The sequence below is a fragment of the Bubalus kerabau genome, chromosome 8 (assembly GCF_029407905.1).
Source record: "Bubalus kerabau isolate K-KA32 ecotype Philippines breed swamp buffalo chromosome 8, PCC_UOA_SB_1v2, whole genome shotgun sequence".
Taxonomy (NCBI): domain Eukaryota; kingdom Metazoa; phylum Chordata; class Mammalia; order Artiodactyla; family Bovidae; genus Bubalus; species Bubalus kerabau.
Genome location: NC_073631.1, coordinates 69898056 through 69918248, shown reverse-complemented (window position 1 = coordinate 69918248; position 20193 = coordinate 69898056). Strand labels below are relative to the sequence as shown.

At 41.3% G+C, this 20193-nt stretch overlaps 1 protein-coding gene across 1 annotated transcript in view; it reads left to right on the top strand.

Annotated features, from left to right (window-relative positions):
* The window catches only part of CHN2 (chimerin 2), a 338827-nt gene that overhangs the window by 316571 nt on the left and 2063 nt on the right, over positions 1–20193 (top strand). The window contains exons 9-12 of the mRNA XM_055590490.1: positions 4411–4584; positions 9109–9186; positions 11995–12132; positions 13773–13878. Coding sequence (XP_055446465.1) covers positions 4411–4584; positions 9109–9186; positions 11995–12132; positions 13773–13878 — 496 coding nt within the window. The remainder of the gene's footprint in view (positions 1–4410; positions 4585–9108; positions 9187–11994; positions 12133–13772; positions 13879–20193) is intronic.

The following is a 20193-nucleotide window of genomic DNA, read 5'->3' as shown; positions in this document are numbered from 1 at the left end:
TCAGTCGTGTCCAGCTCTTTGCAACAAACCCCATGGACTTTAGCCCCAAACTTTGGGGGAGATGCAATTATTCTCCCCATTAAATAGATGAAGAAACTGAGCTTTATTGATAACTGTTCATTGCCCTTGGCCACACAGTAAGTGGTAGAACTTTGATTTGACTCCAGAGCCCAGGTCCAGTATTTTTCTGCCATCAAATTAGCAGTGAAAATACACACGTTGATTGCATGTCACATATTTTCAAAGTACTTTGAAACCCTAGGTGTTTTTCCACTTAGAACTGGATGCATACACCCATTGCTAAGTGTGCACAACACATCTTATTAAGATATACCTAACAACACAGAAAAAAATTGCCAAATTAATGTGTAACTGGGCTTCCTAATTCATCATGCCAGGCTTTTTCTGGCAAACACTTCTGGCTAGGAGCAAGAACAGCCTCCTGTGATATATTGCTTGGGTTTCCACTGATAGCTTAACTGATTTGTTTCTTGCTCGAGTATGATTTTAAAGAAACAATTTGTGTGAAGCATTTAAAATAAAATAAGTGGGCTCCAAAATCACTGCAGATGGTGATTGCAGCCATGAAATTAAAAGACGCTTACTGCTTGGAAGGTAAGTTATGACCAACCTAGATAGCATATTCAAAAGCAGAGACGTTACTTTGCCAACAAAGGTCCGTCTACTCAAGGCTATGATTTTTCCAGTGGTCATGTATGGATGTGAGAGTTGAACTGTGAAGAAAGCTGAGCGCCGAAGAATTGATGGTTTTGAACTGTGGTGTTGGAGAAGAGTCTTGAGAGTCTCTTGGACTGTAAGGAGATCCAACCAGTCCATTCTAAAGGAGATCAGCCCTGGGATTTCTTTGGAAGAGATGATGCTAAAGCTGAAACTCCAATACTTTGGCCACCTCATGCGAAGAGTTGACTCATTGGAAAAGACTCTGATGCTGGGAGGGATTGGGGGCAGGAGGAGAAGGGGACGACAGAGGATGAAATGGCTGGATGGTGTCACCAACTCGATGGACATGAGTTTGGGTGAACTCTGGGAGTTGGTAATGGACATGGAGGCCTAGCGTGCTGCGATTCATGGGGTCGCAAAGAGTTGGACACGACTGAGCGACTGAACTGAACTGAATGACATTACATTAATATAATCTATTTCCCACACTTGAACTTACTTACAAAACAGAAACAGACTCACAGACATAGAAAACAAACTTATGGTTACCAGAGGGGAGAGGCGGGAGCAGAGGGATAAAGTAGGAATTTGGGAGTAACATTACACATTTCTATATATAAAATAAGCAACAAGGACCTACTGTATAGCACAGGGAACTCCACTCAGTATTCTGTAATAACCTCTATGGGAAAAGAATCTGGAAAAGATATATATATATATATATATATATTTATTTATTTATTTATTCTGGAAAAAATATCTGAATCACTTTGCTATATACCTGAAACTAACACATTATAAATCAGCTATACTTCAATAAAAATTTTAAAAATTAAAATTAAAAAAGATGATGTATTTCCCCATGCTGCCCATTTTGGTTCTCAAGATCATGGGACTTTAAATCCTTCCTCTGCCTGAAAAGGGCTATTTCGGCTTCTATATAGATGCAGCAGTCACTGGTGGTGGTACCTGGATGGGTCCAGGAGCACTCATATAAGTCAGCTACTCTACCCCTCCCCACCCCAGGTCTACGAGGCAAGCAGGAAACACAAGTTTGGAGACAGACTCTCCAGAAGTGTTCAAGAGACCCGGATTACCATGAAAAGCTTAGTCATCAAGAGTTACAGAGTATCTTACAGCTCAACCACTGAGCAAAGTGTTCAAATTATCTGCTTTACTCAGTGTTCATTAATTCAACCTTTTTAGATTATACCCACCAAAAATATCCCTAATTGCTTGTATTATCCAATTTCAGCAGGAAATTGGTCCAAAGTCAATATTATGAGAACAAAACTCTGGAATTCAGATTAGCTGTGAACAGCAACTTTCTCTGGGATAAGAGGGTTTGGATTTTTTTTTTTAATAAAACATATTCTAAGGCTATGTTACTATTCTCCAATGACCACGGCTTAACCTCATACTTCCTCCGAGCAGCAGGAAAACTGAAAACTGACCATTAAATGTTTGGTAGATCCATCATTGCCTCTCAATATTTTACATATTTCAAATGTTTTAAAAATTAACTAGACTTTATAGCGTATAGAATTGTATTGGTTTGCAAAAATTGAGTATTTCTACATTTGTTATAAAACATCTTTATTTTAATAAAATATAAGTATTTAATTCTACATAAAAACACTGTCATTTCAGACCTTAAAATGAAGTTTGTAAAGAAATTAAAACTAGAATTATCATATAATCCAGCAGTTCCACTTCTGGGTATATACCCAAAAGAAGTGAAAGGGTTGAACAAATATTTGTACACCCATATTGATAACAACATTGTTTATGATAGCCAAAAGGTTGAAACAACCCAAGTACCCATCAGTGGATGAGCAGATAGACAAAATGTGGTACATATGTACAGTGGAATAGTATTCAGCCTTAAATGCAATGTTCTTCAGGAAATTGTCTCATGAACTATGATATGGATGAACCTTCAGGACATTGTACTGAGTGAAATGAGGCAGTCACAAAAGGACAAATACTGTATGATTCCACTTATATGAGGTATCTAAAGTAGTCAGATTGATGGATGCAGAAGGAAGAATATGGTTGACAGGCTCACAAGGAAGAAGGCCCCAGGAGTTATTGTTTCATGGGTGCAGAGTTTCTGTTTTGAAAGATAAAAAAGGTTTGGAGATAGTGATGTTTGTACATAGGGGAAAGGTACTTAATGCCACTGAACTGTATACTTAAATGGTTAAAATGGTGACCTTTATGTATATTTTACCATAATTTTTTAAAATGAAATACAGTTGTTTAATTGGCAAAAAAAAAAATGTTTTAAATGAAATTTGTAAGAATTCACAGTTAGTAAAAATGACTAATGAAATCACTTAAAAGTGGCTAGGCAGGCGTCCTTGTATTTTCTATCACCATATTTGCTGTTTCTTCTATTTGACTCTCACGTAGCACTCCCCACACTTTAGACTTTACATATATTAACTTATTTGATCTTCATGATAACCCTAGGAATAGATGCTATCATTATGCAAACAAGAAAACCAGCCAATTCTATTTAGTTCAGTTCACCAATATTTATATTCAGTAGATCAAATGTTGTTGACATTTACTTGAGCTTTGTTAAATTTCTCATGTTGATAAAGCTAAGATAATTAGAAGTGGTTTTGTTTTTAAAAAGGGATAGACAGAGAGAACTCACCCAGTAAAACATGACATGAAAAGCATATAATGACAAAAATCATTTATTGATGATTTCGCAAAAGTTTATATCCTCTCGAATCCTTGGTGTGATTAAGTGCTTTTTTAAAAACAGCGACATTATAATATTATCATGTGTTTATAATATGTCTATAAAATATAAAAATGATTTTATTATTATGCTTTACACCTATGAAAACAACATTAGAAGGTATTTTGAATAGACACCAAGTCAACTTTGAACATCTTCAGCATTAAATTTTTATTTTCCAGAATGTAGACTGTGCCTTGTTATTGTTAGAGAAATTCCATCAGTGGATACCAACTGCTAATAAGGCTTTTAATATGTGCATTGAACTTAAAAGCACCTTTTCCGCTTTGGATCTTGATATGAGATTTATAAATAATTGCTCTCATCATCACATTACGTGGCATTGTTCTAAATTGCAAACTCTTGAGTCCTCCCACCAGTGTCCAGTTAGACAGTATTTCCACTCACAGGTGTCAAAATAAGGCAAGTAGAAAGGACAATGGCCTACTCAAACTGCCCAGCAAAGAAGACAGGAGTGGAAAGTATGGGCCATTCTCCAAGAAGGCAGAAGAGTATGCCAATGGTCATGGGGGTCTCAGACCAAAGATGAGAGATTCCTACAGACAGTGTAATCATGTCTTCCGCTAAAGGAGTGTCACAAAGTCAAGGGAGACACCCTAGCAGAAGTCCTCGGTGCCCTTTGTGGGAGATGATTTGCTCTTGGAATCTAAACCCAAAAGCCCTCAAACAGACCCAAAGTTTCCAGTCCCAGAAGGGAAAAAAACATGCAAACAACCTAATTACCAAAACTGTCTCTGTGAGATGTCTCTTTTCTTCTCAATAAGAGAAGGCTTATTGAGAAAAATGGAATTATTTAAGTTTCATGAGTACAGATAGATTTCATACTCATCTGTGGACAGCACCACCTCTAAGTGGCATGGATGTTCCAGAGAGATACAACAAGCCCTGGGGGTGTTTTCCTTTTACTTTTACAAAACAGCCAGGCAAGACTAAAGTGGCTTCTCTTTTCACAGACTGTGGATTGAACGTACACAAGCAGTGTTCCAAGCACGTTCCCAATGACTGCCAGCCTGATCTTAAGAGGATCAAGAAGGTGTACTGCTGTGACCTCACGACACTTGTGAAGGCTCACAACACACAGAGACCCATGGTGGTAGACATCTGCATTCGGGAAATTGAAGCAAGAGGTTTGGAAAAAAACTCCTTATTATAGTGACTTTCTTTTTAGTGTTGTCAAGGAGCCTTTATTCTTATAATTGTTAAATTGACTCTCCACTATTGATCTCAGGGAAATCGTCTGCGTGCACAAACACACACACATACACACACACACAAACTAAATCCAACCAATGACATCAATTTCTGTTTCACATAAAAACCATGCATGCATGCATTTAATACATGCTTGCCAAGCATTCATTATGTACTACACACTGGGGACATAAAAGTTATAGTTCATGCCTTTAAGAAATTCATAGGATAGTATACAGAATCAGGGGTGCAAATAAATAAATCTATACATGCATACGTGCATGTGTGCTAAGTAAATGCTTTGAGTACGTGTATTCAAAATACCATGGAGTCACAAAGAAGGACATTTTAATCTTATCTGAGGAGAGTTCACAAAGGGTTTATGGCAGAGGTGAGGTCTAAATCAAGTCTTTTAAAATGCTTCTTTTAAAAAAAGTTAAAAAGTTATTGGTCAACACATGTATTTTCTACCACATAGAAATTTATTCCTAGTATTGATTCTGTTTATTTCAAAGAGGAAAGCTAAAGATTGAAAGATTTGTCCACCAAAAACTGACAATACAAGGAAGATGGGAACATTTCAAAGAAAAGATTCTTTATATTATGCTTGAGCCATCTTTCCTTTATTTGAGCTTTGTTTGGCCACTTTTCACTATCAAAATGTTCAGTGATATGGTGGTTATAGTGTAGTGGAGAGAATTTGGATTGTTGGATGTAATTTGGGTAATTGGAGAGGCTTTTACAAGGGTTGCCATGGATGTACCCTACTATAGCTGGTACCCTTGTTGTGTCCAAATTGGCTTACTATATGCTACAGGTATTTATGCATTTGCCAACTATCCCATTCTTTCCAAAACAAAAGATGATATTATAACTTGTTTTCCCAAACCTTTTAGGGATAGGAAATGATTCCCTCTTCCATGCAGGATGAAAACTATAGCTAATCTGTTCCCTTAAGACTCGCTCATTTCATCTCAGATTGTAAGAAACGCCTCCTGCCTTTTGTCTGCTGGGTCTGTTAGAGTTGAGTAGGGGCTTTGGGATCTGGTGAGCTCTTGATGCAGGGCTGAGGTGGGTACAAGTTGAGGAGATGCCCTGACTCTGGATGAGTGGCTTGGAAGAGCAGCCCTGGGTACTGCTGTTTTGAGGGTTCTGCTACCCCAGAGGGTCAGATAATCAGCCTCTCCAGAGCTTACCACCAGGACCTGCACTTCTCTGAAGAAGCTGGGATCATCCCATGGTGATCCTCATCAGAGACTGCCAACAGCTGGAGGCAAGTGACTACCACATCTGATGTAGCTAATGTGTCCACAGAAAGCACAGCACTAAGCATGTCTAGTATAAGAGCTAGAATAGCACAAGTTAGGAATCTGTGCTAGGAGTCACAGCAAAGGGACTGGAGCTACAGGCATTAGGGTCCCATGCATGTGAGCAGAAACCAGAGAATGGGCTGGAAGAAATTCATGTGACGCTTCCATTTCCAGTTTCACCACTGGAGCATCTTATCCCATCTTCAATCCATAGTCAATTTCTTATTGTTCTCCAGATGCCTTTATGGCCATTTGTTTCTGCATAATGTGGCAGAGTGAAAAGATCATGAACTTGAAGTTAGATTCCCAACCATTTCTCATATCAGCTACAGTATGACCTTGGGCAAGTTACTTACTCCATTTGAATATCTGTCTCCTCATCTTCAAAGTGAACAGATCAGTTGTAGCTCATAAGGTGATTGATTCATGCTTCCATGATGGCTCAGATGGTAAAGAGTCTGTCTGCAATGCGGGAGACCTAGGTTTGATCCCTGGGTTGGGAAGCTTCCTTGGAGAAGGGAATGGCAACTCACTCCTGTATTCTTGCCTGGAGAATTCCACAGTCAGAGGAGCCTGGCAGACTACTGTCCATGATGTTTCAAGGAGTCAGACACAACTGAGTGACTAACACTTTCACTTTCTTTTCTTTCATCTTCAAAGTGAACAGAATCACTTGTACCTCATAAGGTGTTGATCCAGATAACCAGCCCAGTACAGGGCCCAACATATAAGACTCAAGTGTGTTATTTCTTTTTTACCTGATATGACCCGATCCTTTAACTCCACCTCCAAATCTGTGTGTCTGACCAATGTACTTAACCCAGATGCTTTCATGCTATCACAGAGACCCCAACTAATAGTGACATCAACAACATGAAAACCTCTCTCTCTCCAGCAGCAGTCCAGGGCTGGTGGGGCAGCTGCCCAGAGGCAGGAATTCAGGCCCCCAGCTCGTTACCCCATCATCTCTGAGTGCTGCCCTCCTCTCTATGGTCCCAGATGGTTATCACCATCTCATCTCACTCTGGCCAAGAGCAAAAGGGCATGCCCTTCAAGTCCACAGGCAGCACTGTACACATCACCTCTGCTCTCTTCACATTGGCCAGGATTTTATGGCCTCTTCAATGGGTGTTGTTCTAAAAAACCAAAGGTTTCTTCACATAAGAGGAAAGGAGAATTAATATTGGAAGGGAGGTGGCAGCCTCTGCTAACTCTGGCAAAGTCCAGCCCATCCCTCATGACTTCCTCCATTTATTTATTTATTTATTTATTGTTACTGTGGACCATTTCTATCATCTTTATTGACTTTGTTACAATATTGCTTCTGTTTTATGTTCTGGTTTTTTGGCCACGAGACATGTGGGATCTCAGCTCCCTGACCAGAGATGGAACCCACACCCCCTGCATTGGAAGGCGGAGTCTTAACCACTGGACCGCCAGGGAAGTCCCATGACTTCCTTAAAGGCAGTTCCTCAGTAAGACCTTCCCTGTAGCTTCTTCTATCAAAAGGCAGGGTTACTGCCCACTGCACTGTGCTCCCAAGTGCCACTGTGTACTCACCTCTGTTGCAGGGTGGGTTACAACTGGACCAAGGCATGCTTAATGCACCACCAACTAGAACCAAGTCTCATCTATGGGCCAGTTCAGTTGATCACTAGTGGCACCCTAGACAACTGTCCTGAGACAAATTCTGAATCTGAGTGGGGCTCAGTAGGAGAGAGAGCTGAGGTCAATGAAGAGTGTCTCTGATGGCCAGAGGAGAGAGGAGGGGCAGTCTCTGTGCCATGCATATGCTGTCTCTGATGCAGACCTAATGTTGCTTTTGTTCAGTTCCTAAGACCCCATGGACTTCAACAGGCCAGGCTCCTCTGTCCCTACTATCTCCCAGAGTTTGCTCAATTTCCTGTCCATTGAGTCAGTGATGCTATCTAAACATTTCATCCTCTGCCACCCTCTTCTGCTTTTGCATTCAATCTTTCCCAGCATTGGGGTCTTTTTCCAAAGAGTCAGCTCTTTGCATCAGGTGGCCAAAGTATTGGAGCTTTAGCAGATCCAGTGCCAACTTTTATATATGGCGGATAGTATACATGATAAACAGAAATGTACTTTAGTTACATTGCTTGACAGACTGTACTGCAGCAGCAGTAGAAACTTTTTATTTGCTTATTATGACTGTAGCTATAGTTTGATAGCAGCTGGTTTTTGATATACAAGGTCTGAAATCTTATCCTCTGTCCTTTCTGATACTTTGAAATATCCTAACAAATCAATAAGGTCCAGGAACTGCACCCACATCTTTTTCTTACCCTAAATATGCAGTGATCAAGTTTCCAGACTCATTCATTAGAATTTTACTTTCCTGCATCTATTTGTATAATCATTTATTTGAAGGTATACCATTTAAATCAATCATATGTAGTTAAACATTTAACATACTGTCATTATTATGATAAACACATAGGCTATAAAATTTGGATAGTTCTTGTAAAATCAGGATAAGATGTACCATACATATGCACTCTTGTGTACCGAGCACCATGCTACATACACTATGGCATATGGATTGAGATGATGCTGGGGAGAAAATAGTTTGCTGAAGTGAAGTCTCATCCACTGTCAGATGAACAAAGGAAGCAGGACATCATGACTGATGAGAATCTTAACCTTGGGTTCACTCTGCAGAGCCAGGCAGGAGGAAGACCAGATCCCGAGGTCTCCACTGCCACACAAGCAATGAAGACCGATGCACAGAAACTGAGATGGACATTTCAAGTTCTGATGTGATAATGTGTAATATATAAGAGCGTGCTTGTGTGCATTTGTTTCCCAGTCACTCAGTTGTATCTGATTCTTTGTAACCCCATGGACTGTTGCCTGCCAGGCTCCTCCGTCCATGGAATTTCCCAGGCAAGAACACTGGAGTAGGTTGCCATTTCCCTCTTCATGGGATCTTCCTGACCCAGGGATCAAACCTATGTCCCCTGCATTGGCAGGCAGATTCTTTACCACTGAGTCACCAGGCAAGCCCCTAATAAGAGCACTGACTACATTTGCTCATTTCCTGATAGCATGCAGTGTAGAAAGGAAATTATATTCATTTTTAGGTGCTTTAGGAAGCTACAGTTAAAATATATCTCCTTGTTTTTACAGGATTAAAGTCAGAAGGCCTTTATAGAGTCTCCGGGTTCACAGAACACATCGAAGATGTCAAAATGGCATTTGACAGAGGTAGGCTTGCCCTTTGCATGTATGTGTGTTAGTTGCTCAACTGTGTCTGACTGTTCATGGACAGACCCCATGGACTGTAGCCCACCAGGCTCCTCTGTCCATGGGATTTCCTAGGCAAGAATACTGGAATGGGTAGCTGTTCCCTTCTCCAGGAGATCTTCCCAACCCAGGGACATAACCTGGGTCTCCTGCATTGCAGGCAGATTCTTTACCATCTGAGCCACCAAGGAAGCCCCAGACTTGCACGTTATTGAGTGCTAAATGACTTATCCTTAGCATCTTCTCTTTTGGAACCAGTTTTATTCATAATGGAAATGGGGTTTTAGAGCTACTAAGAGCTGTTCTTTAGGAAGCCAGGAAATAATGTTTTGTAATCCATAGTTCTCTCATAGTTCTCTGATTCTCTGGGGGAAGTGTTTTTTAAAAAGTCATGGACAGTTCACCACATGGAGAAGTGAGTTTAAAATACTACTTGAATAATCAGACAGCCTTTGGTCCCATTAAGCTTCTTGACTTTGTTGCCCAACATTTAAGATCTGTCACATGGCACCATGGCACATGGTACCTTCTGCATCCTCTACCTCAGATCCCATTTATTCTTCTCCTTCTCCCAGAGATCCAAAGAGGAGAGCATAGTGATGGGGGTACCCCTGGCACTAAACTAGGGGAAGTTTAGGAGGTGACTCCTTTTCTTCTTGATGACTGTGCCATACTGTCCTCCAGGCCATATTCTCGCTTAGGCCACATATCATGAGCTAACTAGGGAACTCATTAAAAATACAGATCAGCAGGGCCCACCCTGGGAACTCATTCAGGAAGCTGAGTGAGCCTAAGAATCTGTATTTCCTTTGAATGATCCAAATAATTCTGATACAGCCAATCAGAGATGGAACCTCTGGCCCACTAGATAGGTCCTCTGCTCTGTAGAATAGTAGATGAGGTCTTTGATGATCTATCTGCATGCTCATAGCCACAGCCTCCTCTCTATAGACTTTGTACCCTAGCAATACTGAAGTATTCCCCACCTCTCTTCATGAACAAGCACCTGGGGTCACCTTGCTCTCTCCATCTAGAATGTTTTCACAATTCTGCTTGGCAAACACCTAATTGTTTTATCAATGTCAGCTTAAGTCTTCCCTTTTCATGACTGTTCCCTGACCACCCCACACTGACCTAAGAATTCCATTTCCTTTTCCTCTGTCCCCGTCCATGTTTCCACATTTCTCCAGCAGAGCTGTCTTCCCATTTCCTTGCAGTTGTTGAGCTTCATGCCCAACTTCCAATCTAACCAGAGTTATTTGAACAAAAGTACCATTGGCCTTCTGTATCTGCAGGTTCCATGTTGGTAGACTCAACCAATTGTGGATCAAAAATATGTTTTTTAATTCCAGAAAGTTCCAAAAAGCAACACTTGAATTTGCCACAAGCTGGCAACTATTTATGTAGCATTAACATTGCATTAATATTATTTACATAGCATTTACATTGTATTAGGTATTATACATAATTGGAGAAGTCAATGGCACCCCACTCCAGTACTCTTGCCTGGAAAATCCCATGGACAGAGGAGCCTGGCGGGCTGCCGTCCATAGGGTTGCTAAGAGTCGGACACGACTGAGCGTCTTCACTTTCACTTTTCACTTTCCTGCATTGGAGAAGGAAATGGCAACCCACTCCAGAGTTCTTGCCTGGAGAGACCCAGGGACGGGGGAGCCTGGTGGGCTGCCGTCTATGGGGTCACACAGAGTCGGACACGACTGAAGCGACTTAGCAGCAGCAGCAGCAGAGATGATTTAAAGTATACAGGAGAATATACATAGGTTATATGCACATAGTAAGCCATTTTATATAAGGAACTTGAGCATCCACGGATTTTGGTACCCATGCAGTAGGGAGTCCTAGAACCAATCTCCCATGGATACTGAGGGACAAATTTATGTCTTTTCTTCTTTAATTCCCTAGGGCTTAACAGTGCCTGGCCCATGGTAGGTTCTCAGTAATTGTTTGTTAAATACATAAATAATGCGATCAGATGGCCTATCTGCTACACTCTTACTGTTTTCTGTACATTAAGAGCTTTTTAATCCTCAGAACCAAATTCGCTGAGACATTTGTTCTTTCTTTCAATTCTCTATAAAAAAGATAATGCTAATAGTCCCTATATGATTGAAAAAATTTTATAGATTGTGACAGTTAAATTGGACTGATATCTACTAATGGTAAAAACAGTCAAAATATGTCTTCAGAAAGATTGCAAAAAATAGTAAGAAATATAACATTACCTACACATGAGGGAAGGTTTAAGTTTCCCACATTAAAGTCTTAGGGATTAAGGAAGGAATAATCAAGTGAAAAGAAACTTTGGTAAGCCTGAAAGAAACACTAAAATCTGAATATATTCAACTTATTTTATGTATGTGATCTTCAAATCCAAATCCAAAGAATACTATATGAGATTCTTGATTTTATAACTTCAAATTAGATTGTTATCCTATTATAAGCTTTGTGTCTAGAATATAAATTACTGTGCTAGACTTCTATTTAGCAAATTACCAGGGGCTGGCACCCAAAGAACTATTTTAAGTCTATTTCACTACATTTTTGGCTCTACTTACCCTCAGACCCAAAATCCCTCTTACCAAACTTCTCTTTGTTACTTCCTGCATCTCCATGTTATTAGATGCCAAGAGAGTCAGCTGAGACTTGTAAGGGAGCATTCATTGTCGCATCTTTTTTTTCTTTCTGGGCACGGTTTAACTTGGTGAAATAAAATCCTAATTAGGAACTGGATCACTGATTGTTTTTCAGATGGTGAAAAGGCAGATATATCTGCCAACATCTATCCAGACATAAACATCATCACTGGAGCCCTTAAACTGTATTTCAGAGACTTACCCATTCCTGTCATCACCTATGATACGTATTCCAAATTTATAGAAGCAGCGAGTAAGTATTGAGTACTAATTGTTTAATGGCACCAAATTTTTAAATGTGATGCTTTTGACTTCAAGAAAATCAGAACCTGATTAAATTATGGCATGAGGACTTGCTTTGCCAAGTGAGGGCACAACAGTACAGTTAGTAGAAACCCAGACATAGTACACTAGCTGAGTGGAACCAGTGCTAAGCCAATTCTACTTGGCTGATGCTGGGGACCAGGCAGTTCTGCCTCTCCCCACTGTTTCTTCTATGCTGGAAACCAACACAGACTTACTCTGTTATATGTTGAAAGTGAAATGCTTTTCTAGTAAGCAATCAGATATTCTTCAGTGAGGGCTGTATAGATGAACTACTTTCATCTATTAAGCAGAATCCCCTTGCTAATTGATTAAAGTCATACCCCAAGTTAGGGCACATTGATGCTGTTCAAAATTAGTAACAGGCCAAGAAGATCCTGTATCAAATACTATCCTAGGAACTCTCACCGATATCTCCTTTTTTAACCTTTTCATCTAGCTGATGAGGCAAATATTGTAATCCCATTTTACAGAGGAGGTAAACTAAGCTTAGGGAGCTGGGCTCATGGGTCCAGAAATGGAGCACTAGCATTAGTCTTCCATCGGCCCAGAGCTGCTCCTTCAGGGTCTGGCCCTTGGGTCAATGCTGTCAGATGAGAGGACCTGTGCGTGTCTGTGTGTGTGTGTTGGGGGTGGGGGGAGTTGCATTACACTTTCTCCAGGACTGTAGTGAGGAAGGGGAGATTCAGGTGCTAGAATGCATGACACAGAAGTCAAGCACACTTTGAGGAAGTTTTTATTAAAAACTATAATCTTTAAAGGTATATGTTGCTAAATATAGTAACAAGATACCTAATGGGGAGAAACATGGGCAGACTGGAATCGCTCAGGGTGTAATTTCCAGATGAGCTGTGGCTATACTCCCTGGTCAGAGCATTCTTTCCTGGATCCCAGTGGTCTACTGGGGAAGCTTCTGACAGCAGGTACCCTCTGCCCCAGGAGGAATGACCAGGAGAGCTTTCTTTGAATGGCTGCCAATACCTATCAGAGTCCTGAAAACAGAAGCATGCATGCTTCCTCCCATTGTTAACGTGCCTACTATCTACTTCCTAACCTGGACAGCACCCTGGGGTTCACCATGCCAACATTGTGACAAAAAGTGCCAACAGTGCACCCTGAATTGGCTGGCTCACCTGCCAGTGCCCTTGCATTATAAAGTGGATTCAGTTATGCCTGCCAAGAAAAGATTTGGTAGACAATTTCAAGAGAAAGCTCCCAAGTGTGGTCCAGTCTAAATTAAAGCTGGTCATAGTTTCTAGCAAATCCAGTGTTCAGAAGATGGGCAAAGAACAGTCTGTGCATGTGCCACCAGTAAGTATCTACAAGGCTGCAGATTCCTGGAGGGCAGCCTCCTGCCATGCAGCCAGTGGACATTCAATACGCATGTGGCTCCCAGCCTCAAACCCTTTCTGGAATAAGACAAGACATGAATAAATGGATCACTTTAAGTGAAATATTATTAGACATCCCCTTCACCTGTAGCCTGAACAAACCAAACTTCTTATAGTTTCTCTGAAAACTTTAATGTTTCAGCACTGCACTGATATTCATTATGTGTGATCTTCACAGAAATCTCCAATGCGGATGAGAGGCTGGAAGCAGTCCATGAAGTGCTGATGCTGCTTCCTCCTGCCCACTATGAGACCCTCCGATACCTGATGATCCACCTCAAGAAGTAAGCTGACACCTCCTTGGCGCCGCCTCCGCACACTCTATCTGCCCTGCACAGTTGATGCATTAGGAAAAGTGCACAACCTCCCCAACCCACTGAGTGGACAGATCCTCCTTTTAAGTGAATTAGAGGTCAGCCCATTGATAACCCTAGACACTCACTCTGTGTCTAGGAGATAGCAGAAGCTGCTTCCCGCACTTTAGATGTGTCCTGTCTCTGAGGCTGGTACTGTTAGGAGCTTCACGTTACAGGTAATACTTCTGAAGCTTAGGGACATGACACAACTGATGCAGAGAGGCGAGGTAAAGCCAGGATGGAAACCCAGTTTGCCCCTAATCTGTTTTAACCATGTGTCTAGGCTGCCCCTGAGTCTGCACCCTCCTCCCACAAAGCCTTGAACTCTGTGTTCTGTCCCTCCTCCTTTTGCTCACCCTAAACCCAGACTCCTGAGCTGCCTTCTTTCTGGGCAAGCAGATTTCCACCCTGATTTCTTGTTTCATCTGATGTATTAATTATCTGTCGTGTGTGTGTGCTCAGTCATGTCCAAATCTCTGCAACCCCATGGACAGCCCACCAGGCTCCTCTGTCCATAGGATTCTCCAGGCAAGAATACTGGAATGGGTTGTCATTTCCTCCCACTGACTGACAGATTGCTTGAAACTGTAAGTGTTTATTATTGCATAGTCTCTGTGGACAGGAATCCAGGTGGCTTTTGCTGGGTGCCTTTGGTTCAAGGTTAATAATGAGGCTGCAACCAAACTGACAGCCAGGCTGCAAGGCTCGAGTAGGAAAGCGTCCACTTCCAAGCTCACTCACATGGTCTTTGGCAGGATTCAGTTCCTCAGAGGCGACTAGCCTGCAGGTGTCATTTGCCGACTGTTCTCAGAACAGGAGCCCTGTTTCCTGTCATATGGATCTTCCCATAGGCAGCTCCCCACATGGCAGCTGGCTTCTCTTACAGCAAGCAAGCAAGGCACCCACGACGGAAGACAGCCTTTCTGTAACCTAATCTCAGAAGCCATACCCCACTGCTCTTGCTATTACTCTATGTGTTGGAAGCAAGTCACTAGGTCTAGCCTATGCTCTAGGGCAGCAGTCACCAGCCTGTTTGGCACGAGGGACCAGTTTCGCTGAAGACAGTATTTCCATGGACCAGGGTTTGGGGGATGGTTTGGGAATGAGTCAAGCAGATTACATTTATTGTGTACTTTATTTCTATTGGTCTTCTCTGATAGCTCAATTGTTAAAGAATCTGCCTGCAATGCAGGTGAGCCTGGTTTGATTCCTGGGTCAGGAAGATCCATTGGAGAAGGGATATAGGCCACCCACTCCAGTATTCTTGGACTTCCCTTGTGGCTCAGCTGGTAAAAAATCCACCTACAATGCCAGAGACTTGGGTTCGATCCCTGGGTTGGGAAGATTCCCCTGGAGAAGGGAAAGGCTACCCACTTCAGTATTCTGGCCTGGAGAATTCCAGGGACTGTATAGTCCATGGGGTCGCAAACAGTCGGACATTACTGGGCAACTTTCACTTATTTCTATTATTATTACATCAGCTCCACCTCAGATCATCAAGCATTATTAGATCCTGGAGGTCAGGGACCCCTGCTCTCGGGGAAGGAGTTACAGAAGGGTATGGATTCCAGAAGACAGAGCTCACTTGGGGGCCTTCTCAGAGGCTGCCTGCCACAGGGGCTACACACTGGGTTATTTGTGTGAGGGCATGTGAGACAGAGATGGCTGTTTACAGTACACTGGAGTCTCTGGTTCCAGACTCTTTTACCTAAACCACAGATCTCTTTCCTTCACTGTACTTGTGAGGTCAATATATTGGTCTTTGAGATGTTGACAGGATCAGGGTACTTACGTGTGCCTTCCTCTGTGTTTTGGGGGGATATACAGTAGCAGCCCATTTTTAGATAAAATAAACCAAAAAACATCTATACTGACCAATTTACAGATCGGTTCAGTAAATGAAAGGAAACAAGTTGATAAAACTATAGAAATGCTTAATGCATTGAGGTTTTAATTTTTCTACCTTTAAAACATATAAATACTCTTGTTCATATTCAAGGTGATCAGAAATGTAACAGTTATCTTACAGTCTCATTTTGATTAATTTATTGAAGAATACAAGTAAATTTTGGATAAAAAATAGGCTTGAATGTCAGTCTTCCTTTTAATTAGCTATAAGTTATTTCTTTCAGTGTCCAATTGTGATACTTTGAAAGGCAAAGTTAAAAAATGCTGACACATCCCAGTTGAGTCTTAAATGCCAATTATTTAGTATTTTTACTATGGAGGGGTTGCTATCTATCTTGTCTGGTCAGGTGTGGTGGCTGACTTGATGGACAACTATGAGTAGTTTGAAAATGAAGAAAATCCTCTTTCTTACCTCCCTCTTAACTTTGCAATGTGAAGGTAACGCAAGCTGAGTTGACCTTTCTAAAATAATGCTAGATGGCTAGTCTTAGGAAGGTCAATTCAGCTTCATTACCTTCACAGTGCAAAGTTAAGATGGCAACCTACTCCAGTATTCTTGCCTGGAGAATCTCATGGACAGAGGAGCCTGGACAGCTATAGTCCATGGGGTTGCAAAGAGTGGGACACGACTGAAGCAACTTGGCATGCACACACGCACAGCTAGGCTTAATTAGCTTTAAGAGAATAAACACAAAGAGATAGCTCTCAGTAAAAAACTTAAACATATGTCAATCCTATTTTGCTCTTCTTTGAAGAATGTACTCCCTTTTAGATCTATTGTGAACATCCTAAAACCTTAATTCCTTAAAGCAAGAATCTGAGAGATCATAATTTTATTCTACTTAGGAAGGTGTTAAGCCAACTTTGGAATTTGAACTTCATGTTTAAAGGCTTTGCAGTTCTTACCTGGGTGTTTTTAAAATAATTTTATTGGAGTATAGTTGATTTCTGTTTTGTTACTTTCTGCTGTATGGCAAAGTGAATCAGTTATACATAAGCTGATATCCACTCTTTCATAGATTCTTTTCCCATATAGGCCATTACAGAGTGCTGAATAGATTTCCCTCTGCTATACAGTAGGTCCTTATTATTTGTCTATTTTATATATAGTACTATGTGTATGTCAAGCCCAATCTCCCAGTTTATCCCTCCCTACCCCCATTTCCCCCAGGTAACTGTAAATTTTGTTTTCTACATCTGTGACCCTGTTTTGTAAATAAGTTCATTTGTGCTTTTAAGATTCCATATATAAGTGATATCATATGGTATTTGTCTTTCTCTGACTTACTCAGTATGACAGTCTCTAGGTCCATCCTTGTTTCTTCAAGCGGCGTTATTTCATTCCCTTTTACAGATGAATAATATTCCATTAGGATCCCTGGTGGCTCAGACAGTAAAGAATCTGCCTGCAATGCGGAAGACCCAGGTTCAGTCCCTGGGTTGGGAAGATCTCCTGGAGAAGGGAATGGCAACATATACACATATTCCATTGTGTATATGTACCACATCTCCTTTATCCTCTGTTATGGGTATTTAGGTTGCTTCCATGTCTTGGCGGTTGTAAATAGTGCTACAGTGAACACTGGTGTGCATTTATCTTTTCAAATTAGAGTTTTCTTCAGCTATATGCCCAAGAGTGGGACTCCTGGGTCATATGGTAGTTCTATATTTGTTTTTTAAGGAACCTCCATACTGTTCTCCACAATGGTTGTACCAATTTACAATTCCATCAATAGTGTAGGAGGATTCCCTTTTCTCCACACCCTCTCCAGCATTTTTTGTTTCTAGATTTTTTGATCATAGCCATCTGACTGGTGTGAGATGATACCTCACTATACTTTTGATTTGCATTTCTCTAATGATTAGTCATGAGTATTTTCAGTTCTAATAACAATTACTGCTCCAGACCTCATCCTGTGGGAACTAAAAATAATGTCTGTGTTCCCACTTGGCCTCATTCCAGCCATTCTCTTGTCCCATGACAATGCCTTGACCTTTCTCCTTGGGCAGCAGCCCTGCCAGCAGGCAGGGAATCTACCCTCGGCTTCCTGGTTTGCCAGCATACAGACCAGTGGACAGCAAGAAGAGGGAAATGAAGAAAAGCATACAAGCCTCCAGCATACAGACCTGTGGGGACAACAAGATGAGGGAAGTGAAGACAAGCATACAAGCCTCCAGCATATAGACCAGTAGAAAGCGAGGAGGAGGATAAAGACAGTCACACAAGCATACAGACAGTGGACAGCAAGAAGAGGGAAATGAAGACAGTCATACAAGTCTAGACTAAATCTGTATGCATCATGGGCCACCTAATAATCTTTACTGCCCCTTCAAGTCAATATTCCTTCAATGAGAGTTCCATGTTTATTTAGAAAGAGGACTGATTTTATAGTGTTCAAAAGTGTGCCTATACCAGATTCACTTAGTAGTTCACTTCTGTGGGCTGAAGACAATGTCAATAATCTAAAAAATTAATCTGAAAATTTAGTTCAGTTCAGTCGCTCAGTCATGTCTGACTTTTTGTGACCCCACGGACTGCACATGCCAGGCTTCCCTGTCCATCACCAACTTCCAGAGCTTGCTCAAACTCATATCCATCGAATCGGTGATGCCATCCAATCATCTCATCCTCTGTTGTCCCCTTCTCCTCCTGCCTTCAATCGTGCCCAGCATCAGGGTCTTTTCTAATGAGTCAGTTCCTAGCATCAGGTGACCAAAGTATTGAAAGTTTCAGCTTCAGCATCAATCCTTCCAATGACTATTCAGGACTGATTGCCTTTAGGATTGACTGGTTCAATCTCCTTGCAGTCCAAAGGACTCTCAAAAGTCAACACCACAGTTCAAAAGCGTCAATTCTTCAGTGCTCAGCTTTCTTTATAGTCCAACTCTCATATCCATACACGACTACTGGAAAAACCATAGCTTTGACTAGATAGACCTTTGTTGGCAAAGTGATGTCTCTGCTTTTGAATATGCTGACTACACTTGTCATTGCTTTCCTTCCCAGGAGCAAGCGTCTTTTAATTTCATGGCTGCACTCACCATCTGCAGTGATTTTGGAGCCCAAAAAATAAAGTCTGTCGCTGTTTCCATTGTTTGGCTATCTATTTGCCCTGAAGTGATGGGACCAGATGCCATGATCTTAGTTTTCTGAATGTTGAGTTTTAAGCCAGCTTTTTCACTCTCCTCTTTCACTTTCATCAAGAGGCTTTTTAGTTCTTCTTTAGTTTCTGCCATAATGGTGGTGTCACCTGTATACCTGAGGTTATTGGTATTTCTCCTGGCAATCTTGATTCCAGCTTGTGCTTCATCCAGCCTGGCATTTCACATGATGTACTCTGCATATAAGTTAAATAAACAGGGTGACAATATATAGCCTTGACATACTCCTTTCCCGATTTGGGACAAGTCTATTGTTCCATGTCCAGTTCTAACTGTTGCTTCTTGAACTGGATACAGATTTCTCAGGAGGCAGGTAAGGTGGTCTGGTATTCCCATCTCTTTCAGAATTTTCCACAGTTTGTTGTGATCCAGTCACAGTCAAAGGCTTTGGCATAGATAATAAAGCAGAAGTAGATGTTTTTCTGGAATTCTCTTGCTTTTTCTATGATTCAACAGATGTTGGCAATTTGATCTCTGGTTCCTCTGCCTTTTCTAAATCCAGCTTGAACATCTGAAAATTCATGGTTCACATACTGTTGAAGCCTGGCTTGGAGAATTTTGAGCATTACTTTACTAGCATGTAAGATGAGTGCAGTTATGCAGTAGTTTGAACATTCTTCAGCATTGCCTTTCTTTGGAATTGGAATGAAAACTGACCTTTTCCATTCCTGTGGCCACTGCTGAGTTTTCCAAATTTGCTGGCATATTGAGTGCAGCACTTTCACAGCATCATCTTTTAGGATTTGAAATAGCTCAACTGGAATTCCATCACCTCCACTAGCTTTGTTCATATTGATGCTTCCAAAGGCCCACTTGACTTCACATTCCAGGATGTCTGGGTCTAGTCCAGTGATCACACCATTGTGGTTATCTGGGTCATGAAGATCTTTTTTGTATGTTCTTCTGTGTATGCTTGCCACCTCTTCTTAATATTTTCTGCTTCTGTTAGATTCAAGGGATTAGATATGATAGAGTATCTGAAGAACCATGGATGGAGGTTCGTGACATTGTACAGGAGGCAGTGATCAAGACCATCCCCAAGAAAAAGAAATGCAAAAAGGCAAAATGGTTGTATGAGGAGGCCTTACAAATAGCTGAGAAAAGGAGAGAAGCTAAAAGCAAAGGAGAAAAGGAAAGATAGAAGAATCTGAATGCAGAGTTCCAAAGAATAGC